General features: G+C 40.4%; 1 protein-coding gene across 5 annotated transcripts in view; it reads left to right on the top strand.

Moving 5' to 3' along the window:
• The window catches only part of FAR1 (fatty acyl-CoA reductase 1), a 230,753-nt gene extending 210,674 nt beyond the window's left edge, over positions 1-20,079 (top strand). For 2 of the 5 annotated variants that reach the window (XM_081545112.1, XM_081545111.1), the window contains exon 14: positions 18,960-20,079. In XM_081545112.1, coding sequence (XP_081401238.1) covers positions 18,960-19,277 — 318 coding nt within the window. In that variant the 3' untranslated portion in view covers positions 19,278-20,079. Of the gene's footprint in view, positions 1-18,937 lie in introns of all 5 variants that reach the window. The other 3 variants (XM_081545114.1, XM_081545115.1, XR_014069673.1) reach the window with 2 other exon arrangements.
• Positions 20,080-20,321: the final 242 nt, after the last annotated feature.

Raw genomic sequence — 20,321 nt, 5'->3', positions numbered from 1 at the left:
CCACCCATACTTAGTCAGAAACTGGGGGTGGGCCAGCAGCCTGTTCTGACATGCCCTCTAAGTGATTGTGAGGCACGCTAAGGAGAACTGCTGGTGTGGATAGTCAGTCATCGTGAGATACCAGCAAGGTCTTAAGGACCTGGGAGAAGATCTTAAAACTAAAAACCAACACATAAAACATGATACAAAACATGTAGTGATACATAGGAAAAGATCTGACCTCCTAGGTATAAAGTCACAATGTTCAAGAAGTTAGCTTTATGTGATAACTATGGGTGGTCTAGCTTTTTGTCCCTTCTTCTTTCACCTTTCCCCCGTTTTCTGCAAGGAGCCTGAGTTATAAACAAAAGCAAAAGTTTTTATTTTAAAGTAACTTACAGATAAGGGAGTGAGGAAGCTAAGGGGAAAAAAAACTTAAAAAAAAAAGGTCCATTCATTCTGGACCTTAAAAAAGGTCTGTTTTTAAACTCTGGATCTTGAGATGGTGTTTTTGTCTCATGGTTAGAGAGCAACAACTTACTATGTTGTGATCGCCCTTGAAATTGTCCAAGTCTTTGTTATGTTTTTGATGAACTTGGTAATTATATTCATTTCTATGCTTACTAATTTCTTACTTGGTCTTTATGTGGTACTAACTATGAGTGTATGTCCTTTCTGTGCAGCCAAGTAACCACAGTCCTCTAACTAGCTTAATTCCCCATTGTAATTTCCATTATAATGCTCACATTATACATCATTGAATTGTGAGTTTATGGAGAGGCAACTCCCACAGAGAATTCTCAACTCTTAATAGATGGAGAAGGTGTTTCTGTCCTTAAAGCTGAGTTCTGGAGCCTGTGCCATGGGAACCTCTCATAATTACCATAGCATGCAGGTAGTTGAAAGTATTGCTCATTTTAGAATGTTTTACTGGAGAAGATCTGAAATGATTAGGGAGTTTGCCTTAAGCTGTATGAAAACAGAACCTACACCCATTAGATTGAAAATATCTATTTACTGTGTTTCCTTCATACGATTGTGAGCTCTTCTGTAGGGCAGGGCCCATTTTTTTAAGCAACCTGGCACATGGAAGTTACTCAATAAATGTCTCAACTTAACTCAGAACATGAAGTTTGTCCTTCTTTCTATCAGCCCCAGAATTGTTAAGCTTCCTTTTAATATACAAAATTTTACAATAAAGAATTTGCCAAAAAGAATATGAAAGCTGACACCAGTAACCTCTTTTTTCTCCCCTCACCTAGAGATGCTTCCAGAAGATGATACAAATGCCCCAAGTTAGAAACTCCACAACTGACAAATATTACTTTTATCCAATAAACATTGATTGACTGCTTGTTATCCACTGATGTAAAGTTATGCTAAACACAATCTTCTGAATTCTTAGTAGATAGTAAAGTACTAGTTCTGATGCCTGTAATACTTCTAGAGTTTTTCTTTATGAAGGCATTTATCCAAAGAAATATATTACAGTTGTCTAGATTGAAGGGCAACTTGAATCCTGGTGTGTGCTGGTTCAAGCAATGTGTTCTTTAGATAACAGAAACTCCTGATAAGCTTTATGAATCTGCTCAGCCCAGTGGTGCTGAAACCATTGGGAAGGTGGACTGTGCATGTAACATCTGGCAGCACAGCAGAAAGGCCTAATGCACATTTTGACCTGGCTATATCATCTGCCTTCCTTCCCAGTATACCAGAATGATCTTGTAGGCCTAGGCCAAGTTTTGAACTTTTTCCCTCTGACATAAGAGGTAACGTTCAATACACTGTATGGAATGCCTGCCCTGCTCTGACATTCACTTCAGCCCTCAGTTTCCTCATTGTATAATTTCAGTGTTGTTCTAACTTATACCATGTTAGGAGCACCCTCCTATCTCTCATATTGTCAGATGCATCTTACTTGCAAGCATATTGTATATATCCATACTCTGCTTAACAGACCATAAAACTCTAGGTCATCGCAGAGCATAAGGACAGATTCTTCAAGAATTATCAGTACTAGGGTCCTGGTGTATCCAGAGATCCTCCTTATTACTGGGCACATGTATTAGTATAATCTTAATACAGAAAACATTTAAAAATAATAAATGCAAGGGGAAAATGTTTTTCCCCGAGAAAGAAAATTCCCATGTAGAATGTTCTTCTTTGCCCCTGCAGACCCACTCTCTTCTCCATGCAGTTCTTTGCCACATCAAGCTGACCTTTGTGGATGACACATTTAGGTTCCTTTGCCTTCTGGCTTCCAGTTGGATTCAGCCCACGAGAGGCACCGGCAGGAGTAGAAGACAGGAGGAGAGAAAGCACAGGACAGTTTGTTCCTCAGTCACTCCCTCTGGGCTGTGGTTTGGCAGTCGTTTCACTGCTTTACCAAATGCTGCTGCTCCCTCCTACAGCTCCACATTTCTGAGTTCTAGTCACCGCCTCCTCCCCTTGCCTGCAACTTCACTGTCACTCATTGTCGCTTTAACCTTGCTCATACTTTTGGAGGTCCTTCCTTGACCTCTGTTACTTTTCTCAGTGTGCTGTCTGTTTCCTGTCTGGCTTGGAAACACAGTCATCGACATCATGCAATGCTGGTCCCTTCTGCTATCACAGTTCAGAACGCTAAATGTGGTGGAATAAAGCCTAGATTGATCCTGAAAAAATGTTTACAACCTTTCTTACTTTTTCAAGTTGGCTACCACTTTGTCAGTACGTGATATGGGCACACCATCATCACATGCAACTCATCCTTGCTCATCCATATAAATCACTATGGAACCGGTTGCTTATTCACAGACTTGGTCAGCCCACCAACATACAGAAAGTAAATTCTTAGCCTGAGGGGAAAAAAAAAATGGTTTCACTCTTTTAACCTAGTCTGTCTTCCCCTATATATACATCCAATTTCCAACACACAAGTGTACACACACATACATACGTTGTTCTATTATATGTCAGACAGTGGAGTTAAAGTTGTAATACTTCATACAGAGTCCTTCATCCATTCCTTAAGATGAATTCAGCTCTGGAAGAGACTGTTCAAGGCTGTCCAAAAATAGATTTCAGAATCTCTGAAATCTTTCTCCCTGTCCCCCAAATTTCCCTCCTCTGTCCCATCTGACGGACCCCATCAGCTACCCAGGTAAACTAGAAATGGAAATCATTTTTTGCTCTTCCTTCTCTTTATACTAATTTTTGCACCAATCACCAGATCTTTGCCATTCTATTCCCTTAACATTGGGGGTATATTAACTTCCTTCTATCTTCATTGCTACCGGTGTGGTCCAGAGACCAACATTTTTCTTCCCTGTATCATGATGACATTTTTAAACTGATTTCCATGCCTCCTCTCCAAAGCATGCTCTCTTCAGCTTCTGAATGATCTTTCTAAATCACAATTCTGATATGTTAGTTTTCATACGTCAGACCCTTAAAACCCCTAAGTGACTTCCCATTTATTTATACGCTGCCCCTAGGATCAAGTTCATGTAACACAATTTCTAAAACTCATTACCTTCTGGACATTCTCATCACATTTTTTTCCTATTCCTCTTTCCCCACCCACTTGCTTGTCACCAAAGTTCTCATCTCTCTCATCTTGATCATGGTGTGCCTCTCTGCAAAATTTTGTCTGTTCTCACCCATCTTTCAGATTTCAATTTAGGCTTCAAGTCTGTATTAAGAATGCTTTCAGTGGCAAATATCCAAAAACAGATTGCTACTAAGCAATAAGGAATTTTTCTCATACAAAAAATCTGGAGGTAGGCAGTTGATAACATTGATTCATTACTTGTCATCGTAATTGTTACTGTTATTATAATAGTATTAGTCTTCTAACCTATTGTTCCTAAGTCATCTCAGAGTTCTGATGAAACTCCATTCCACATTCTTGTTCTTCTGATCCAAACCAGGGATCATAAACAGACTGGGTATTATTACCGTTCATTTAATAACTGATACCTGTATTGAGAAAAAATTTGAGACCCAAGAGAGGCTCAGCAGAAGAGAATGTGAGGCATGATCACTTAATGATATCTACCATCCTTTGTCAGCCATAAGTATCTCTAAGTGGCCTGGTTAAAAGTTTCACAAAGTTTCATAGTTAGCTTGTCAGGATGGAAAAGGACAATTCTAGAACAGGAAAAACAATATTATTTTTTTCTCCTTTAATTTGCAAACAGAGTGAATTACTCCACTTTAAATGATAAAACCACCTCACTTTTCTAGGATTAAACCCAATTTAGTTCTGGTATAGTGTCTTTTGTATACATTACAGAATTCAGCTTGCTCATATTTATTTCTGCTTAACACTGTTTAGTTGGAATTCATGTTACACCACTTAACATATAAGAACCTAACAACAGAATATTTCCATTTACCCCTTCCCGTTGTTAAGCTTTTTTCTTGTTTTGTTTTTCCAAATGTTATAAGCTGTAATAAATTGTTAATGTTTTTGCTTTGAACAGTCAACTGTTTTTCTTCCAATAAAAACAAGACTTTGTATTGTCTTAAAATACTTTTAAGAATAAGTGACATTTCTGGAGTTCTTCATTTCTTCCTGTAGATTCGTATTTCCAGCTGGTGCCATTTCCCTTTGAAGTAGCTCAGATAGTCAAGAATCTGCCTGCAGTGTGGGAGACTTGGGTTTGATCCCTGGGTCAGGAAGATCCCCTGGAGAAGGGAATGGTAACTCACTCCAGCATTCTTACATGGAGAATCCCATGGACAGAGGAGCCTGCTGGGCTACAATCCATGGGTTGCAAAGAGTCAGACACAACTGAGCACACGTTAACACATGCATTGAAAGCATTAACATATCATGTAGTGTAGGTCTGCTGGTGATGAATTCTTCACACTTTGTATATCTGGAAAGTCTATATTTTATCTTCATTTTATAGGATGTTTTCTCTGGAAAAAGAATTTTAGGTTGACTTTTTTTTTTTAACATTTTAAATATGTCATTCTATGATCTTTTGATCTCTAGCTTCTCATGAGAAGTCAATGATTATCATCATTGGTCCCTACATGTAATGTGCCTTTTTTTCCTCTGGCTGCCTTATTTTGTTGTAGCAGTTTAAATATGATGGATGTTTAGGCATTGTTGGGTTTTTTCCCCATGTTTATACTGGTAGTGTTTTATTGAACTTCTGTGTTCTGTGGGTTTATAGTTTTTATCAAATTTAGAAAATGTTGGCCATTATTCAGAATCATTTCTGTGCCAGTTTTACTCTTTTCCTCTGAGACCCCAAATATACATATATTAAGCTGCTTAATATTCTCATAAATCACCAATGCCATGTTTAATTTTTCAGTCCTTTTTCTTTCTGTTTTTCAGTTTGGATAGCTTCTATTGACCTGTTTTCAAATATACTGAATTTTTTTTTTTGGTAGTGTCCAATATGCTGTTAAGCCCATCCAGTAAAATTTAATTTTAAATATTGTAATTTTTAGTTCTAGAATTTTCATTGTGTTCTTTTTTCTTTAAAGTTTCCATTTCTCTGGTGAGATTTGTTATATCTGTCTTTTTCTTTAAATCTTGCATATATTTTTTTAAAGATTTTTTTTTCTTAATGTGGACCATTTTTAAAAGTACTTATTGAATTTGTTACAGTATTTCTTGTTTATGTTTTTTGATTTTGGGGGCATGAAGCATGTGGGATTTTAGCTCTGCCACCAGGGACCAAACCTGCACCTCCTTCTTTGGAAGGCAGAGTCTTAACCACTGGACTGCCAGGGAACTCCCTCTTGCATGTATTTATAATAGCTGTTTCAAGTCCTTGGCTGTTAACACCAGTGTCTGTGTCCTCTCAGAATCTGTTTCTTTAGACTGTTTTGTTTTTGTTGTTGCTACTCCTGGTTATGGGTCATATTTCCCTGGTCTTTTCCATGTCTACTTATTGTTATTGCTTGCTGAACATGTGGGTGGACATTACATTATTGGAGAATCTGGATTTTATTTTCTTCCTCAAAGAGTATTGTTATTCTTCTATTAGGCAGCTAATGTATTGGCTCTTCGGTGTGATCCAACTGGGACTTGTTTTTAGGCTTTATTAGGTTGGGACTAGAGTAGCCCTTATTCTAAGGCTAGAGCAGACTTACTTCTAAGATATGGCCCTTCTGAGCTCTCCACCAGATGCCTGAGGTGTCACTTTATTCTGGCTAGTCAGAACACTAGAAATGTTCAACCTTCAGAATCTTCACTTAGTTTACACAAAACCCCATGGGTAATTCTTTTCTGACAGACCTGTGATATCTTGCTCTGTGTATCTACAGACGAGTATATGGCCAAAGAGCCAAGGGGGTTCTCATATAGGTTTCAGGAGCTCCTTCTCTGAACACTTCCCTCCTCTCTGATATCTTAAATTTCCAGGTACCTCAGCAGCTCCAGACTCTGCTCTCTATTTCCTCCATCTAGCAAGATCACCCTCAATCCTGAGCTCGTCAAGGCTCTGATAGTCCCTCCTGAGAGAGAACCAGGTGGTGGTGGCACTGTTTCTGGCCATCTGATTAGGAGGGTGCCTGATACCCAGGGAGAAATCTGCAGCTCCTTTTCTCCCCCTAGGTCCATGTGGGCCACCCAACTCCCTGCCTCTGATGTACCCCTTGCTAAATTTCTCTGTACCCTCAAGGCTTCCAAATCCGAGAACTCTACCAAGTATCAGTGGGGTGGAAAGGGAGGGCTGGAGGGGCTTTAGCTCCTCCTTCACCTAACACCCCCAAGTCACCTGTTGGTGTTCCTCAGTAGGGATGACTGTTCTTAAATGTATGAAAAGCTTGAATTACGAGAATTTTAGAAAATACAGATATTTGTATTTATCTTTAATTTTTTTTAATGTGGCAGTTTGGGTTTTGGAGAACAGACTGAGGTTTGGGGTTTTGGGATCAAGCTGTTTGTTAGGGATTAATACATTACTGTGATATTAATAGCCTTGTCTTACTCAATGAAACTTTGAGCTATGCCGTGCAGGACCACCCAAGACAGATGGGTCATGGTGGAGAGTTCTGACAAAATGTGGTCCACTGGAGAAGGGAATGGCAAGCCACTTCAGTATTCTTGCCTTGAGAACCCCATGAACGGTATGAAAAGGCAAAAAGATATGACACTGAAAGATGAACTCCTCAGGTTGGTGGGTGCCTAATATGCTACTGGAGAAGAGTGGAGAAATAACTCCAGAAAGAATGAAGAGGCTGAGCCAAAGTGAAAACAAGGCCCAGATGTGGACATGGCTATTGATGGAAGTAAAGTCTGAATAGAACTGTAAAGAATGATACTGCTTAGGAGCCTGGAATGTTAGATCCATGAATCAAGGTAAATTGGAAGTAGTCAAACCGGAGATGGCAAGAGTGAACAATGACATTTTAAGAATCAGTGAACTAAAATGGACCAGAATGGGCAAATTTAATTCAGATGATCATTGTATCTACTACTGTGGGCAAGAATTCCTTAGAACAAATAGAGTAGCTCTCCTAGTCAATGAGAAAGTCTGAAATGCAGTCCTTGGGTGCAATATCAAAAACAACAAATGATACCTGTTTGTTTCCAAGGCAAACCATTCAGTATCACAGTAATCCAAGCCTATGCCCCAACCCCTAAGGCTAAAGAAGCTGAAGTTGAACGGTTCTGTGAAGACCTACAAGACCTTCTAGAACTAACACCCAAAAAAGATGTCCTTTTTATCATAGGGGACTGGATTGCAAAAGTAGGAAGTCAAGAGATACCTGGAGTAACAGACAAGTTTGGGCTTGGAGTACATAATGAAGCAGCGCAAAGGCTAACAGTTTTATCAAGACAACACACTGTTCATAGCACACACCCTTTTTCAACAGCACAAGAGATACTCTACACATGGACATCACCCAAATCATCAATCAGATTGATTATATTCTTTGCAGCCAAAGATGAAGAAACATTATACAGTCAGCAAAAACAAGACCAGGAGCTGGCTGTAGCTCAGATCATGAACTCCTTATTGCCAAACTCAGACTTAAATTGAAGAAAGTAGGGAAAACCACTAAACCATCCAAGTATGACCTAAATCAAATCCCTTACGATTATACAGTGGAAGTGACAAATATATTCAAGGGATTAGATCTGATACACAGAGTACCTGAAGAAATATGGATGGAGGTTTGTGACATTGTATAGGAGGTAGTGATCAAAGTCATCCCCAAGAAGAAGAAATGCAAGAAGGCAAAATGCTTGTCTGAGGAGACTGTACAAATAGCTGAGAAAAGAACAGAAGCAAAAGGCAAAGGAGAAAAGGAAAAACATACCCATCTGAATGCAGAGTTCCAAAGAATAGCAAGGAGAGATAAGAAAGCCTTTCTCAGCGATCAATGCAAAGAAATAGAGGAAAACAATAGAATGGGAAAGACTAGAGATCTCTTTAAGAAAATCAGAGATACCAAGGGAACGTGCATGCGAAGATGGGCACAATAAGGGGGAGAAATGGTGTGGACCTAACAGAAGCAAAACATTTTAAAAAGAGGTGGCAAGAATACACAGAAGAACTGTACAGAAAAAGATCTTCTGTTTAGAAAAAGATCTTCATGACCCAGATAACCATAATGGTGTAATCACTCACCCAGAGCCAGACATCCTGGAGTGTGAAGTCAAGTGGGCCTTAGGAAGCATCTTTATGAACATTATGGAGGTGATGGAATTCCAGTTGACCTATTTCAAATCCTGAAAAATGCTGCTGTGAAAGTGCTGCACTTAATATGCCAGCAAATTTGGAAAATCTCAGCAGTGGCCACAGGACTGGAAAAGGTCAGTTTTCATTCCAATCCCAAAGAAAGGCAATGCCAAAGAATGCTCAAACTGCCGCACAATTGCACTCACTTCACATGCTAGCAAAGTAATGCTCAAAATTCTCCAAGACAGGCTTCAGCAATACGTGAACCATGAACTTCCAGATGTTCAAGCTGGTTTTAGAAAAGGCAGAGGAACCGGAGATCAAATTGCCAACATCTGCTGGATCGTCAAAAAAGCAAGAGAGTTCCAGAAAAACATCTATTTCTGCTTTATTGACAATGCCAAAGCCTTTGTGTGGATCACAATAAACTGTGGAAAATTCTGAAAGAGATGGGAATACCAGACCACCTGACCTGTCTCTTGAGAAACCTGTATGCAGGTCAGGAAGCAACAGTTAGAACTGGACATGGAACAACAGACTGGTTCCAAATAGGAAAAGTGTCAGGAAGCATTTAACAGGAGGCTTCCTGTGTGCTGTTTTTGGTCTTGCATAAATCCTCTGTTCCTTATTAGCTCCTGAATGCAGGTGCGAGAGGAGCTGCAAGTGGTTCCCAGGAATAATAGGAATCTAGGCATTTCCTTCATTAGCTTTTCCATATGGTTAAAAAGTAACCATTTACAACTCTCTTCCCTTCTGATATGGAAAGTAACTATTTACAACCCTCTCTCTTTGAGATTGACTCTAGCCTCATGTTTCCTGGATGACTTGTAAGATTTTTGATCCTTATCTCTACTGAGAAAAGCTATCTTGTAAGACAGTATATATGCCCACAATGTGTTGAATAAATGCCCTTGTTCCATCAGAACTCGGGACCCTGTGTCTTTCTTCATTTCTCTCTCTCTCTCACTCTCCCCCACCTCCAGGCTGCTTCCACGGAGCACAGGGGTCTGCTGTGTCTACTTACTTGCTCGGGCTTTCAGGACCGCCTTGAGAGGGCGCCCTGAGCCTACATAGACGGTGCTAACTCTTTGTCTTAGAGTTATATTGACACCCTGTGTAAACCAGAGAATATCAGCCTCTTTTCTTCTTTCTTTTACTTTCTTATCGTCGACTCCGTACCACCAGGTTCTGGTCCATTAAAGGACCCCAACAAGTGGTGCCCCAACAGGAGCCTGGTATAAGTGGCAGATCGGGCGGAGTGACCCCGGGAGCCTATTGAGGCTGCTAAGTACTAAAGACATGGGTATAATGGTGAGCCTATTGAGGCTGGTAAGTACTAAAGACGTAGATATAATGGCGGGAAAGCCCCATCACTTTTCTAATTTACTTTATCAATTATTTAAAGCTCAGGGATTTTCAGTTTTGGGCCAGGAAATAGAGGCTTGCCTTCAAACAGTGGTGAATGTAACCCTTAGTTCCCTGAGGAAGGCAGTATTGATTTAGAAGTTTGGCACCAGGTCAAAAAGAATGTTAAGCGAGCCGCCAGACAGGGAAAAAACATTCCCCAAAATTTCTGGCCTTTATGGGCTCTTATTAAAACTGATTTCTGCCACTTCAAGGTAATCCTGGCCCTCCTGATATTCAGCAACAGGCAGAGCACTTAGTACACGAACATGAACTAAAAGATGAAACCTTACAAAAAGCCCAATTAGAACAATATAATATATTTACAAACCCTCCCTCGGTTGTTCCAAGCACTCCCCGTCTGCCAGCAGACACAAATCTAAAAGCCTCTCCTTTGCTAGAACCTAATGATGGACAACACTGAAATCAGATTGATTATATTCTTTGCAGCCAAAGATGGAGAAGCTCTATACAGTCAGCAAAAACAAGACTGGGAGCAGACTGTGGCTCAGATCATAAACTGCTTATTGCCAAATTCAGACTTAAATTGAAGGAAGTAGGGAAAACCAATAGACCATTCAGCTATGACGGAAATCAAACCCTTTATGATTATACAGTGGAAGTGACAAATAGATTTAAGGGACTAGATTTGATAGAGTGCCTGATGAACTATGGACAGAGGTTCGTGGCATTGTACAGGAGACAGGGATCAAGACAATCCCCATGGAAAAGAAATGCAAAAAAGCAAAATGGCTGTCTGAGGAGGCCTTACAAATAGCTGGGAAAAGAAGAGAAGTGAAAAGCAAAGGAGAAAAGGAAAGATATTCCCATCTGAATGCAGAGTTCCAAAGAATAGCAAGGAGAGATAAGAAAGCCTTCCTCAGCGATCAGTGCAAAGAAATAGAGGAAAACAACAGATTGGGAAAGACTAGAGATCTCTTCAAGAAAATTAGAGATACCAAAGGAACATTTCATGCCAAGATGGGCTCGATAAAGGACAGAAATGGTAGGGACCTAACAGAAGCAGAAGATGTTAAGAAGAGGTGGCAAGAATACACAGAAGGACTGTACAAAAAAGATCTTCATGACCCAGATAATCACGATGGTGTGATCACTCACCTAGAGCCAGACATCCTGGAATGTGAAGTCAAGTGGGCCTTAGAAAGCATCACTACGCACAAAGCTAGTGGAGGTGATGGAATTCCAGTTGAGCTGTTTCAAATCCTGAAAGATGCTGCTGTGAAAGTGTTGCACTCGATATGCCAGCAAATCTGGAAAACTCAGCAGTGGCCACAGGACTGGAAAAGGTCAGTTTTCATTCCAATCCCTAGGAAAGGCAATGCCAAAGAATGCTCAAACGACTGCACAATTGCACTCATCTCACATGCTAGTAAAGTAATGCTCAAAATTCTCGAAGCCAGGCTTTAGCAATACGTGAACTGTGAACTTCCAGGTGTTCGAGCTGGTTTTAGAAAAGGCAGAGAAACCAGAGATCAAATTGCCAATATCCGCTGGATTGTCGAAAAAGCAAGAGAGTTCCAGAAAAACATCTATTTCTGTTTTATTGACAATGCCAAAGCATTTGACTGTGTGGATCACAATAAACAGTGGAAAATTCTGAAAGAGATGGGAATACCAGACCACCTGACCTGCCTCTTGAGAAACCTATATGCAGGTCAGGAAGCAGCAGTTAGAACTGGACATGGAATGACAGACTGGTTCCAGATAGGAAAAGGAGTACGTCAAGGCTGTATATTGTTACGCTGCTTATTTAACTTATATGCAGAGTACATCATGAGAAACGCTGGGCTGGAAGAAACACAAGCTGGAATCAAGATTGCCGGGAGGAAATATCAATAACCTCAGATATGCAGATGACACCACCCTTATGGCAGAAAGTGAAGAAGAACTAAAGAACCTCTTGATGAAAGTGAAAGAGGAGAGTGAAAAAGTTGGCTTAAAGCTCAACGTTCAGAAAAGTAAGATCATGGCATCTGGTCCCATCACTTCATGGCAGATAGATGGGGAAACAGTGGAAACGGTGTCAGACTTTATTTTTTTGGCCTCCAAAATCACTGCTGATGGTGATTGCAGCCATGAAATTAAAAGACGCTTACTCCTTGGAAGGAAGGTTATGACCAACCTAGATAGGATATTTAAAAGCAGAGACACTACTTTGCCAACAAAGGTCCGTCTAGTCAAGGCTATGGTTTTTCCAGTGGTCATGTATGGATGTGAGAGTGGGATGGTGAAGAAAGCTGAGCGCCGAAGAATTGATGCTTTTGAACTGTGGTGTTGGAGAAGACTCTTGAGAGTCCCTTGGACTGCAAGGAGATCCAACCAGTCCATCCTAAAGGAGATCAGTCCTGGATGTTCATTCGAAGGACTGATGTTGAAGCTGAAACTCCAATACTTTGGCCACCTCATGTGAAGAGTTGACTCATTGGAAAAGACCCTAATGCTGAGTAGGATTGGGGGCAGGAGGAGAAGGGAACGAGAGAGAATGAGATGGTTGGATGGCATCACTGACTCGATGTACATGGGTTTGGGTAAACTCCAGGAGTTGGTGATGGACAGGGAGGCCTGGTGTGCTGAGATTCATGGGGTCGCTAAAAGTCGGACACTACTGACTGAACTGAACTGAACTGAATCATTCTGGCAATGGCTCCCCTAAGACACCTTTTGACATTAAAATTGACAACACCTTTCTGAATAACAATGATGAGTTTCCACCACATACTCTTAATTGTCGAAATTTGCCACCTACTCAATCTCCTTCGCGACAGAGGCTTTCTGAATGGCTGGCTTCACAATCACATATCTCTGAAGCCGATGGTTTTCCGCTTTTCCAGATTTAAGAAATCCTGACACTCAAGGGCACCTAATACCTCAATATGAGGCTATTAACTTTTATAATGTGCAACAAATAAAAAAGGCTATAACTATGTATGGCCCACATTCACCTTTTACTAAAGTACTTCTAAATTCTATAACATCCATTCTTGGAAATTTTATTCCCCATGATTGGCAAACTTTAATTAAAGCTCTCCTTAAACCAGGAGAATATCTTCAATGGACAGTGTGGTTTCATGACATTGCCAGAGATCATGCTAACAGAAATGCTCGAGCTGGCGCTCCCCAAAATCACTTTTGAGATGTTAACTGGTACAGGACAATTTGACGCTTTAGAAGCTCAAATACAGTGCCCTCCTTTGTTACATGAACAAGTAAAAAGAGTGGCCCTTAGAGCTTGAGAGTGAATTACTCCTCAAGGGGAGCCTACAGGTAGCTACACTAAAATATTGCAAGGACCAGTTGAGCTATTTCAAATCCTGAAAGATGATGCTGTGAAAGTGCTGCACTCGATATGCCAGCAAATCTGGAAAACTCAGCAGTGGCCACAGGACTGGAAAAGGTCAGTTTTCGTTCCAATCCCAAAGAAAGGCAGTGCCAGAGAATGCTCAAACTACTGCACAATTGCACTCATCTCACATGCTAGTAAAGTAATGCTCAAAATTCTCCAAGCCAGGCTTCAGCAATACGTGAACCGTGAACTTCCAGATATTCGAGCTGGTTTTAGAAAAGGCAGAGGAACCAGAGATCAAATTGCCAATATCCGCTGGATCATCAAAAAAGCAAGAGAGTACCAGAAAAACATCTATTTCTGCTTTATTGACTATGCCAAAGCCTTTGACTGTGTGGATCACAATACACTGTGGAAAATTCTGAAAGAGATGGGAATACCAGACCATCTAACCTGTCTCTTGAGAAACCTATATGCAGGTCAGGAAGCAACAGTTAGAACTGGACATGGAACAACAGACTGGTTCCAAATAGGAAAAGGAGTACATCAAGGCTGTATATTGTCACCCTGCTTATTTAACATATGCAGAGTACATCATGAGAAACGCTGGGCTGGAAGAAACACAAGGTGGAATCAAGATTGCTGGGAGAAATATCAATAACCTCAGATATGCAGATGACACCACCCTTATGGCAGAAAGTGAAGAAGAACTAAAGAGCCTCTTGATGAAAGTGAAAGAGGAGAGTGAAAAAGTTGGCTTAAAGCTCAACGTTCAGAAAAGTAAGATCATGGCATCTGGTCCCATCACTTCATGGCAGATAGATGGGGAAACAGTGGAAATGGTGTCAGACTTTATTTTTTTGGCCTCCAAAATCACTGCTGATGGTGATTGCAACCATGAAATTAAAAGACGCTTACTCCTTGGAAGGAAGGTTATGGCCAACCTTCATAACACATTTAAAAGCAGAGACACTACTTTGCCAACAAAGGTCCGTCTAGTCAAGGCTGTGGTTTTTCCAGTGGTCATGTATGGATGTGAGAGTTGGACGGTGAAGAAAGCTGAGCACCGCAGAATTGATGCTTTTAAACTGTGGTGTTGGAGAAGACTCTTGAGAGTCCCTTGGACTGCAAGGAGATCCAACCAGTCCATCCTAAAGGAGATCAGTCCTGGATGTTCATTCGAAGGACTGATGTTGAAGCTGAAACTCCAATACTTTGGCCACCTCATGCGAAGAGTTGACTCATTGGAAAAGACCCTAATGCTGGGAAGGATTGGGGGCAGGAGGAGAAGGGAACGACAGAGGATGAGATGGTTGGATGGCAGCACCAACTCAATGGACATGGGTTTGGGTAGACTCCAGGAGTTGGTGATGAACAGAGAGACCTGGCGTGCTGCAATTCATCGGGTCGCAAAGAGTCGGACATGACTGAGCGACTGAACTCAACTGAATGAAACATATGCTGATTTTTTAGCTAGATTACAAACTGCTATTTCCTGTACTGTAATCGGAGAAGAAGCCAAAAGACAACTAGAGAAGCTCCTTGCTTATGAGAATGCAAATCAGTAATGCCAAAAAGCCATAGCTCCTATTCGGGAGGCAGGGACTATTATAGATTATTTGAAGGCTTGTCACAATCTAGGATCAGAAACTCAAAAGATACAAACGCTAGCTGAAACAATGGTTGCTGCCCTTAAAAAGGGAAATGAAGGATGTTTTACATGTGGAGATAAAAGCCATTTAAAAAGGGATTGTCCTAAGAGAGCTAATAAAAAGTCTCCCAAAATCTGCCCTCGGTGCGGTAGAGGAATGCATTGGGCCAAAGATTGTAAATCTAAATTTGACATTGAAGGGAAACCTATTCCGGGAAACTCCAAGCAGGGGACCCCCCAGATCTCCTTCAACAAAAACCAGGGGAAAATTCCATCTTTTCCCTCAAACCCTCAACATCCAGCAGTGCTGCCGTCGACATACCAGCCATAAATGACTTTCTCTTTTACCCTCAAGCAGTCCCCTCTAGAATACCTACCGGACTGTTTGGACCCCTGCCCCCACAAACTTTCGGTCTTTTACTTGGCCTGTCTAGTTTGACTTCTAAAGGAATTACTGTTCATCCTGAAGTAATTGATTCAGTTTATAGAGGAGAAATTCAAATTATGATGTCATCCCAGATTTTATGGCAATTCAAAAAGAGGGACAAAATTGCTCAATTACTTCTTTTACCTTACATTTCTATTAACTCCTCTAAAGATGTATGGACAGGTGGATTCAGCAGTGTGGATCAAAAACAATGCTTGTGGACTTCATCAATAGCTGAATTTGCCCGACTGAATATAAATATCAAAATTAATGGTAAAAAATTTTCTGGTCTCCACGACACTGGATCTGATATTACTATTATCTCCAAACATTTATGGCCCAAATTCTGGCCTATACAAAAAATTTCTTGCCATATTGCAGAAATTTCTCAAACTGAAGTACAAGAGGTTCATCAAAGTACTCAAATATATCCATGTGAGGGACCAGAAGGCCAACCTGCAACATTAAAACCTTATGTGATAGATGCACCCCTTAATTTAATAGGGAGAGACTTACTTATGCAATGGCAGACTCAAATTCACATTCCACATTTTTCCTAGGGGCCACTGCTCATTTAACAAACAATGCAATTATTAAAATAACTTGGAAAAATGACGAGCCTATTTGGACAGAGCAGTGGCCCCTCATGAAAGAGAAATCACAGGCGGCTAAAGAACTTATAGGTACACAACTAGAATTAAAACATATTGAGGAATCTTGTTCTCCTTGAAACTCTATTTTTGTTATAAAAAAGAAATCTAACAAATGGTGTCTCCTAACAGACCTTAGAAAAGTTAATGCATCTATGAAACCAATGGGTGCATTACAACCAGGAATCCCATCACCTACCACCATTCCTCAAAATTGGCACATTATCATTATGATTTACAGGATTGCTTTTTTAATATACCTCTATACCCTTTAGACCAAGAGAGATTCGCCTTCTCTCTCCCTTATTCTAATCATATCGGACCTCATAAACGGTACCAATGAACTGTAGTGCCGCAAGGGATGATGCATTCTCCCACCATGTGTCAGGACTACGTAGCTAAAGCCCTTGAGCCTGTGAGAAAACAATTTGCTAACTTTCTTGTTATTCACTGTATGGATGATATATTGTTTTCGGCTCCATCTGTTTTAGAAACGCAACACGTTTGACATAGCTCAATTATGCTTAGAAAACTCTGGATTAATCATTGCCCCTGATAAATTCAAACCTCTACACCTTACCATTACTTGGGGTTTGTTGTTAATCAACAATGTATTACTCCTCAGCTAACCCAAATCCATACTGATAAATTATCAACCTTAAATGATTTTCAAAAGCTCTTAGGTGATATAAATTGGATTAGACCTTCTTTAGGCATTGCTAATTACCAATTGAATAACCTATTTAATACTTTAAAGGGAGATCCTGATTTAAATAGCCCTCGTTCACTTTCTCAAGAGGCATGAGAGGAGCTCTATTTAGTACAAAATAAATTACAACAACAGTTTGCATCAGACTAGATTTACCTCTAGATTTATTTATACTCTCCTCTATTCTCCCACAGGACTTCTTGCTCAACAAGAGCACCCAGTAGAATGGATATATACCCATTTTAGGGGAATAAAGTCACTTACACCCTATCTTGATTTAATTGCTCTAGTCATTATCAATGGTAGAAATAGGACTAAAACTCTAATTGGCTCTGATCCTCATAAAATAGTAATACCAATCAATAAATCTCAATTTGAGAACGCATTACAAACTTCTACCGATTTCCAAATAGCTTTTCTGGAACATTTTGGAGAAATTTCATTTCATTATCCTTCTGGTAAGCTGTGGAATTTCTTCAAAAATACTGAATTTATTATTTCCCGCGTAATCAGCTCACAGCCTATACCACAAGCTGAGGTCTTTTATATAGATGGGACTAAAAACGCCAAAGCTTCATTCTGGTCTCTTAAGGAATATAAAGTCTTTTATACTAAATTTCATTCTGCTCAACAAAATGAATTGTACGCTCTTATTCGTTATTTGGAGAAGGCAATGGCACCCCACTCCAGTACTCTTGCCTGGAAAATCCCATGGACGGAGGAGCCTGGTAGGCTACAGCCCACGGGGTAGCTAAGAGTTGGACACGACTGAGCGACTTCACTTTCACTTTTCCCTTTCATGCACTGGAGAAGGAAATGGCAACCCACTCCAGTATTCTTGCCTGGAGAATCCCAGGGATGGCGGAGCCTGGTGGGCTGCCGTCTATGGGGTCGCACAGAGTCGGACATGACTGAAGCGACTTAGCAGCAGCAGCAGCAGCATTCGTTATTTGCCTGCATCCTTACCCCATTAATATAGTCTCTGATTCCTTATATTCAGTTTTTGTATTAAAAAATATAGGAACTTCCACCATAAACTCCAATCAACCTATTATTCAACAACTTTTTTTCAAACTGCAATCCATAATTAGAAACCGCGCTTATCCCATTTATATTACCCGTATTTGAGCACACTCCTGTCTCCCCGGCCCTATGACTCATGGTAATGTACAAGCTGACAAACGCTTTTCTTTTGCTACTCTGGAGGAACAGCATGCTCTCTTAAATAAGAATGCTGGCTCCCTACACCAGCTATTGAAAATCCCATACCGTCAGACTAAAGAAATTATTAATAAATGCTCCACTTATAGACCCTTACATCTTTGACCCATTGCACAAGGAATTAATCCTCGCGGTTTGCAACCTAATGCACTATGGCAAATGAATGTTACCCATTGCCCTGAACTTTCTCCTTCTTCTTTCTTACATGTCTGTATCAATACCAATTCTTCTTTTATTTGGGCCACACCTCTTCGTGGTGAAGCTGCACAACACGTTATAGCTCACGTACTAGCTTGTTTTGCTGTAACAGGAACTCCTAGTTCTATTGAAACAGACAATGGCCCTGCCTATATTTCTAGGCACTTTAAACAATTTTTTCAATCATTCTCTATTAAACATATTACAGGTATTCCTTATAATCCACAGGCACAAGGTATAGTCGAATGAGCACATTGCACACTAAAATTGCAAATAAAAAAATTAAAAAAGGGGTAATACACAGGAACACTGCTGCTGCTGCTGCTAAGTCGCTTCAGTTGTGTCTGACTCTGTGCGACCCCATGGACGGCAGCTCACCAGGCTCAGCCATCCCTAGGATTCTCCAGGCAAGAATACTGGAGTGGGTTGCCATTTCCTTCTCCAGTGCATGAAAGGGAAAAGTGAAAGTGAAGTCACTCAGTCGTGTCCGACTCTTAACGACCCCATGAACACTACTGTCGTCCTTATCTAAAGCAGACTTTACTAGATTCCAATGTAAGATATTTCTAAACCTATAACTATGGTTAATACAGCTTTATTTGTTTTAAATTTTTTAAACTTACCACAGGGAGATATCTTAACAAGAGCAGAAAAACATTTCAAGGAATTGAAGGACACTTCTCTTCCTCTGCCCATTTGGTATCAAGACAGGTTAATGAAACAATGGAAATCTGGGAAACTAATCTTACGGGGGAAAGGGGTATGCTTGTATTTCCCCAGATGGATCCAACAAACTCACATGGCTTCCTCTTTGGAAGATTCGACCCAAGGGGACCCCCAGCCTTCAAAACAGAGACGAGACAACAAAAACCTCAGGAGGAAGAAATCCCAATACAGGCTATGGTGGCTCTAAAGATCTCCAGGAAACGCTGCCCTTGGCGGCATCGACCTTCTAATCTCCCTACTCGGGGACAAATAAAAACCCTTACTAATCGAGCTGAAAATTTGGTCTGTCAACAGGGAATGCTGCAGAATCCAGAAAACATTTTCCTAGCAATGCTCAGTTTGGTCGGCTGTGCCTCCCCCGAGGCAAATTAATAATTCATACCCAACCCCCTTTTTTACTACAGGTGGTGGAATGGACAGAGAGAGGACCAATTGTTTCTACTAATGACTCTATACATATGCCTTCTCCCTGGAACATTAAAGGACCCTTACACTCTGATGTAGAAGGGAAACTAATTAATATTTCTCTAGGTTATGAAATCCTTCTTTTGTGCATGGGCCCAACAGAATTATGCATAAACGTTAGCCAACAAACTTGGGCTTTTGCCCTGCCTCCCAAAAACGACTTTCGGACATTGCTTGGATTGTTTACAGCCCTTTCTTTGTCTGTGAACCATGTTTATACTACGGAAACCTTAGGGAGAGAATTAGGGAAAGAACTCACTACCATGACAAAGGACTTCTTGTGGCTTAACGGAAAAATCTCCCCACTTCACCCTTGAATCGTCCTCGAAAAACAGATTGGGCCTGAACTATGGGACACCTGGAAACTTGTTGCCAGCACCGAAAAACTTGAAACTTGGAACAGACATTTTACAAGGACCAGCCATGGTTTTAATAACTATTTCTTTTGCTATAATTTATACAGGCCTGTGCTCCACTTCCTTTTGTTATAGCCATAGGAAACTTACAATTTAATAAGACTTTACGTTCTGTAACTTGTATTAATTGCAAACTATCTACTTGTCTTAAGAAATGATTCCCTTTTGATTGTGATTGGAATTCTCAATATTGGGTTACTCCTGTTCAATTTAATCATAGTACCTCCAACTGGGAACAAATCAAATTTCATTTATGAAACATACATAATAATGCCTTGCTGAATGTACAAAAAGCATTCTTTGTTACCTTTTTTAAAACGTCTGCCTTCTTCCACTAATTTAGAGACTTTAGCTGAGCAACTAGCTGTTCAATTATCTGGGCTAGACCCATGAGGTTGATTTCAAAATATTATTCACAGCATCAGGTCTGGAGCTGTAACTTTAGTTATTGATTTGGTGATTTTATTTGTTGTTTACCGTTGCCTTTCTATAAGATTGGTTAATACTAAACAAACTCAAATGGTCAGGACCTTTT

Source organism: Giraffa tippelskirchi, chromosome 11 (genome assembly GCF_054371585.1).
Source record: "Giraffa tippelskirchi isolate mGirTip1 chromosome 11, T2T-mGirTip1v1.2.pri, whole genome shotgun sequence".
NCBI classification, from domain to species: Eukaryota; Metazoa; Chordata; class Mammalia; order Artiodactyla; family Giraffidae; genus Giraffa; species Giraffa tippelskirchi.
This window is presented reverse-complemented; position numbering and strand designations above follow the sequence as displayed.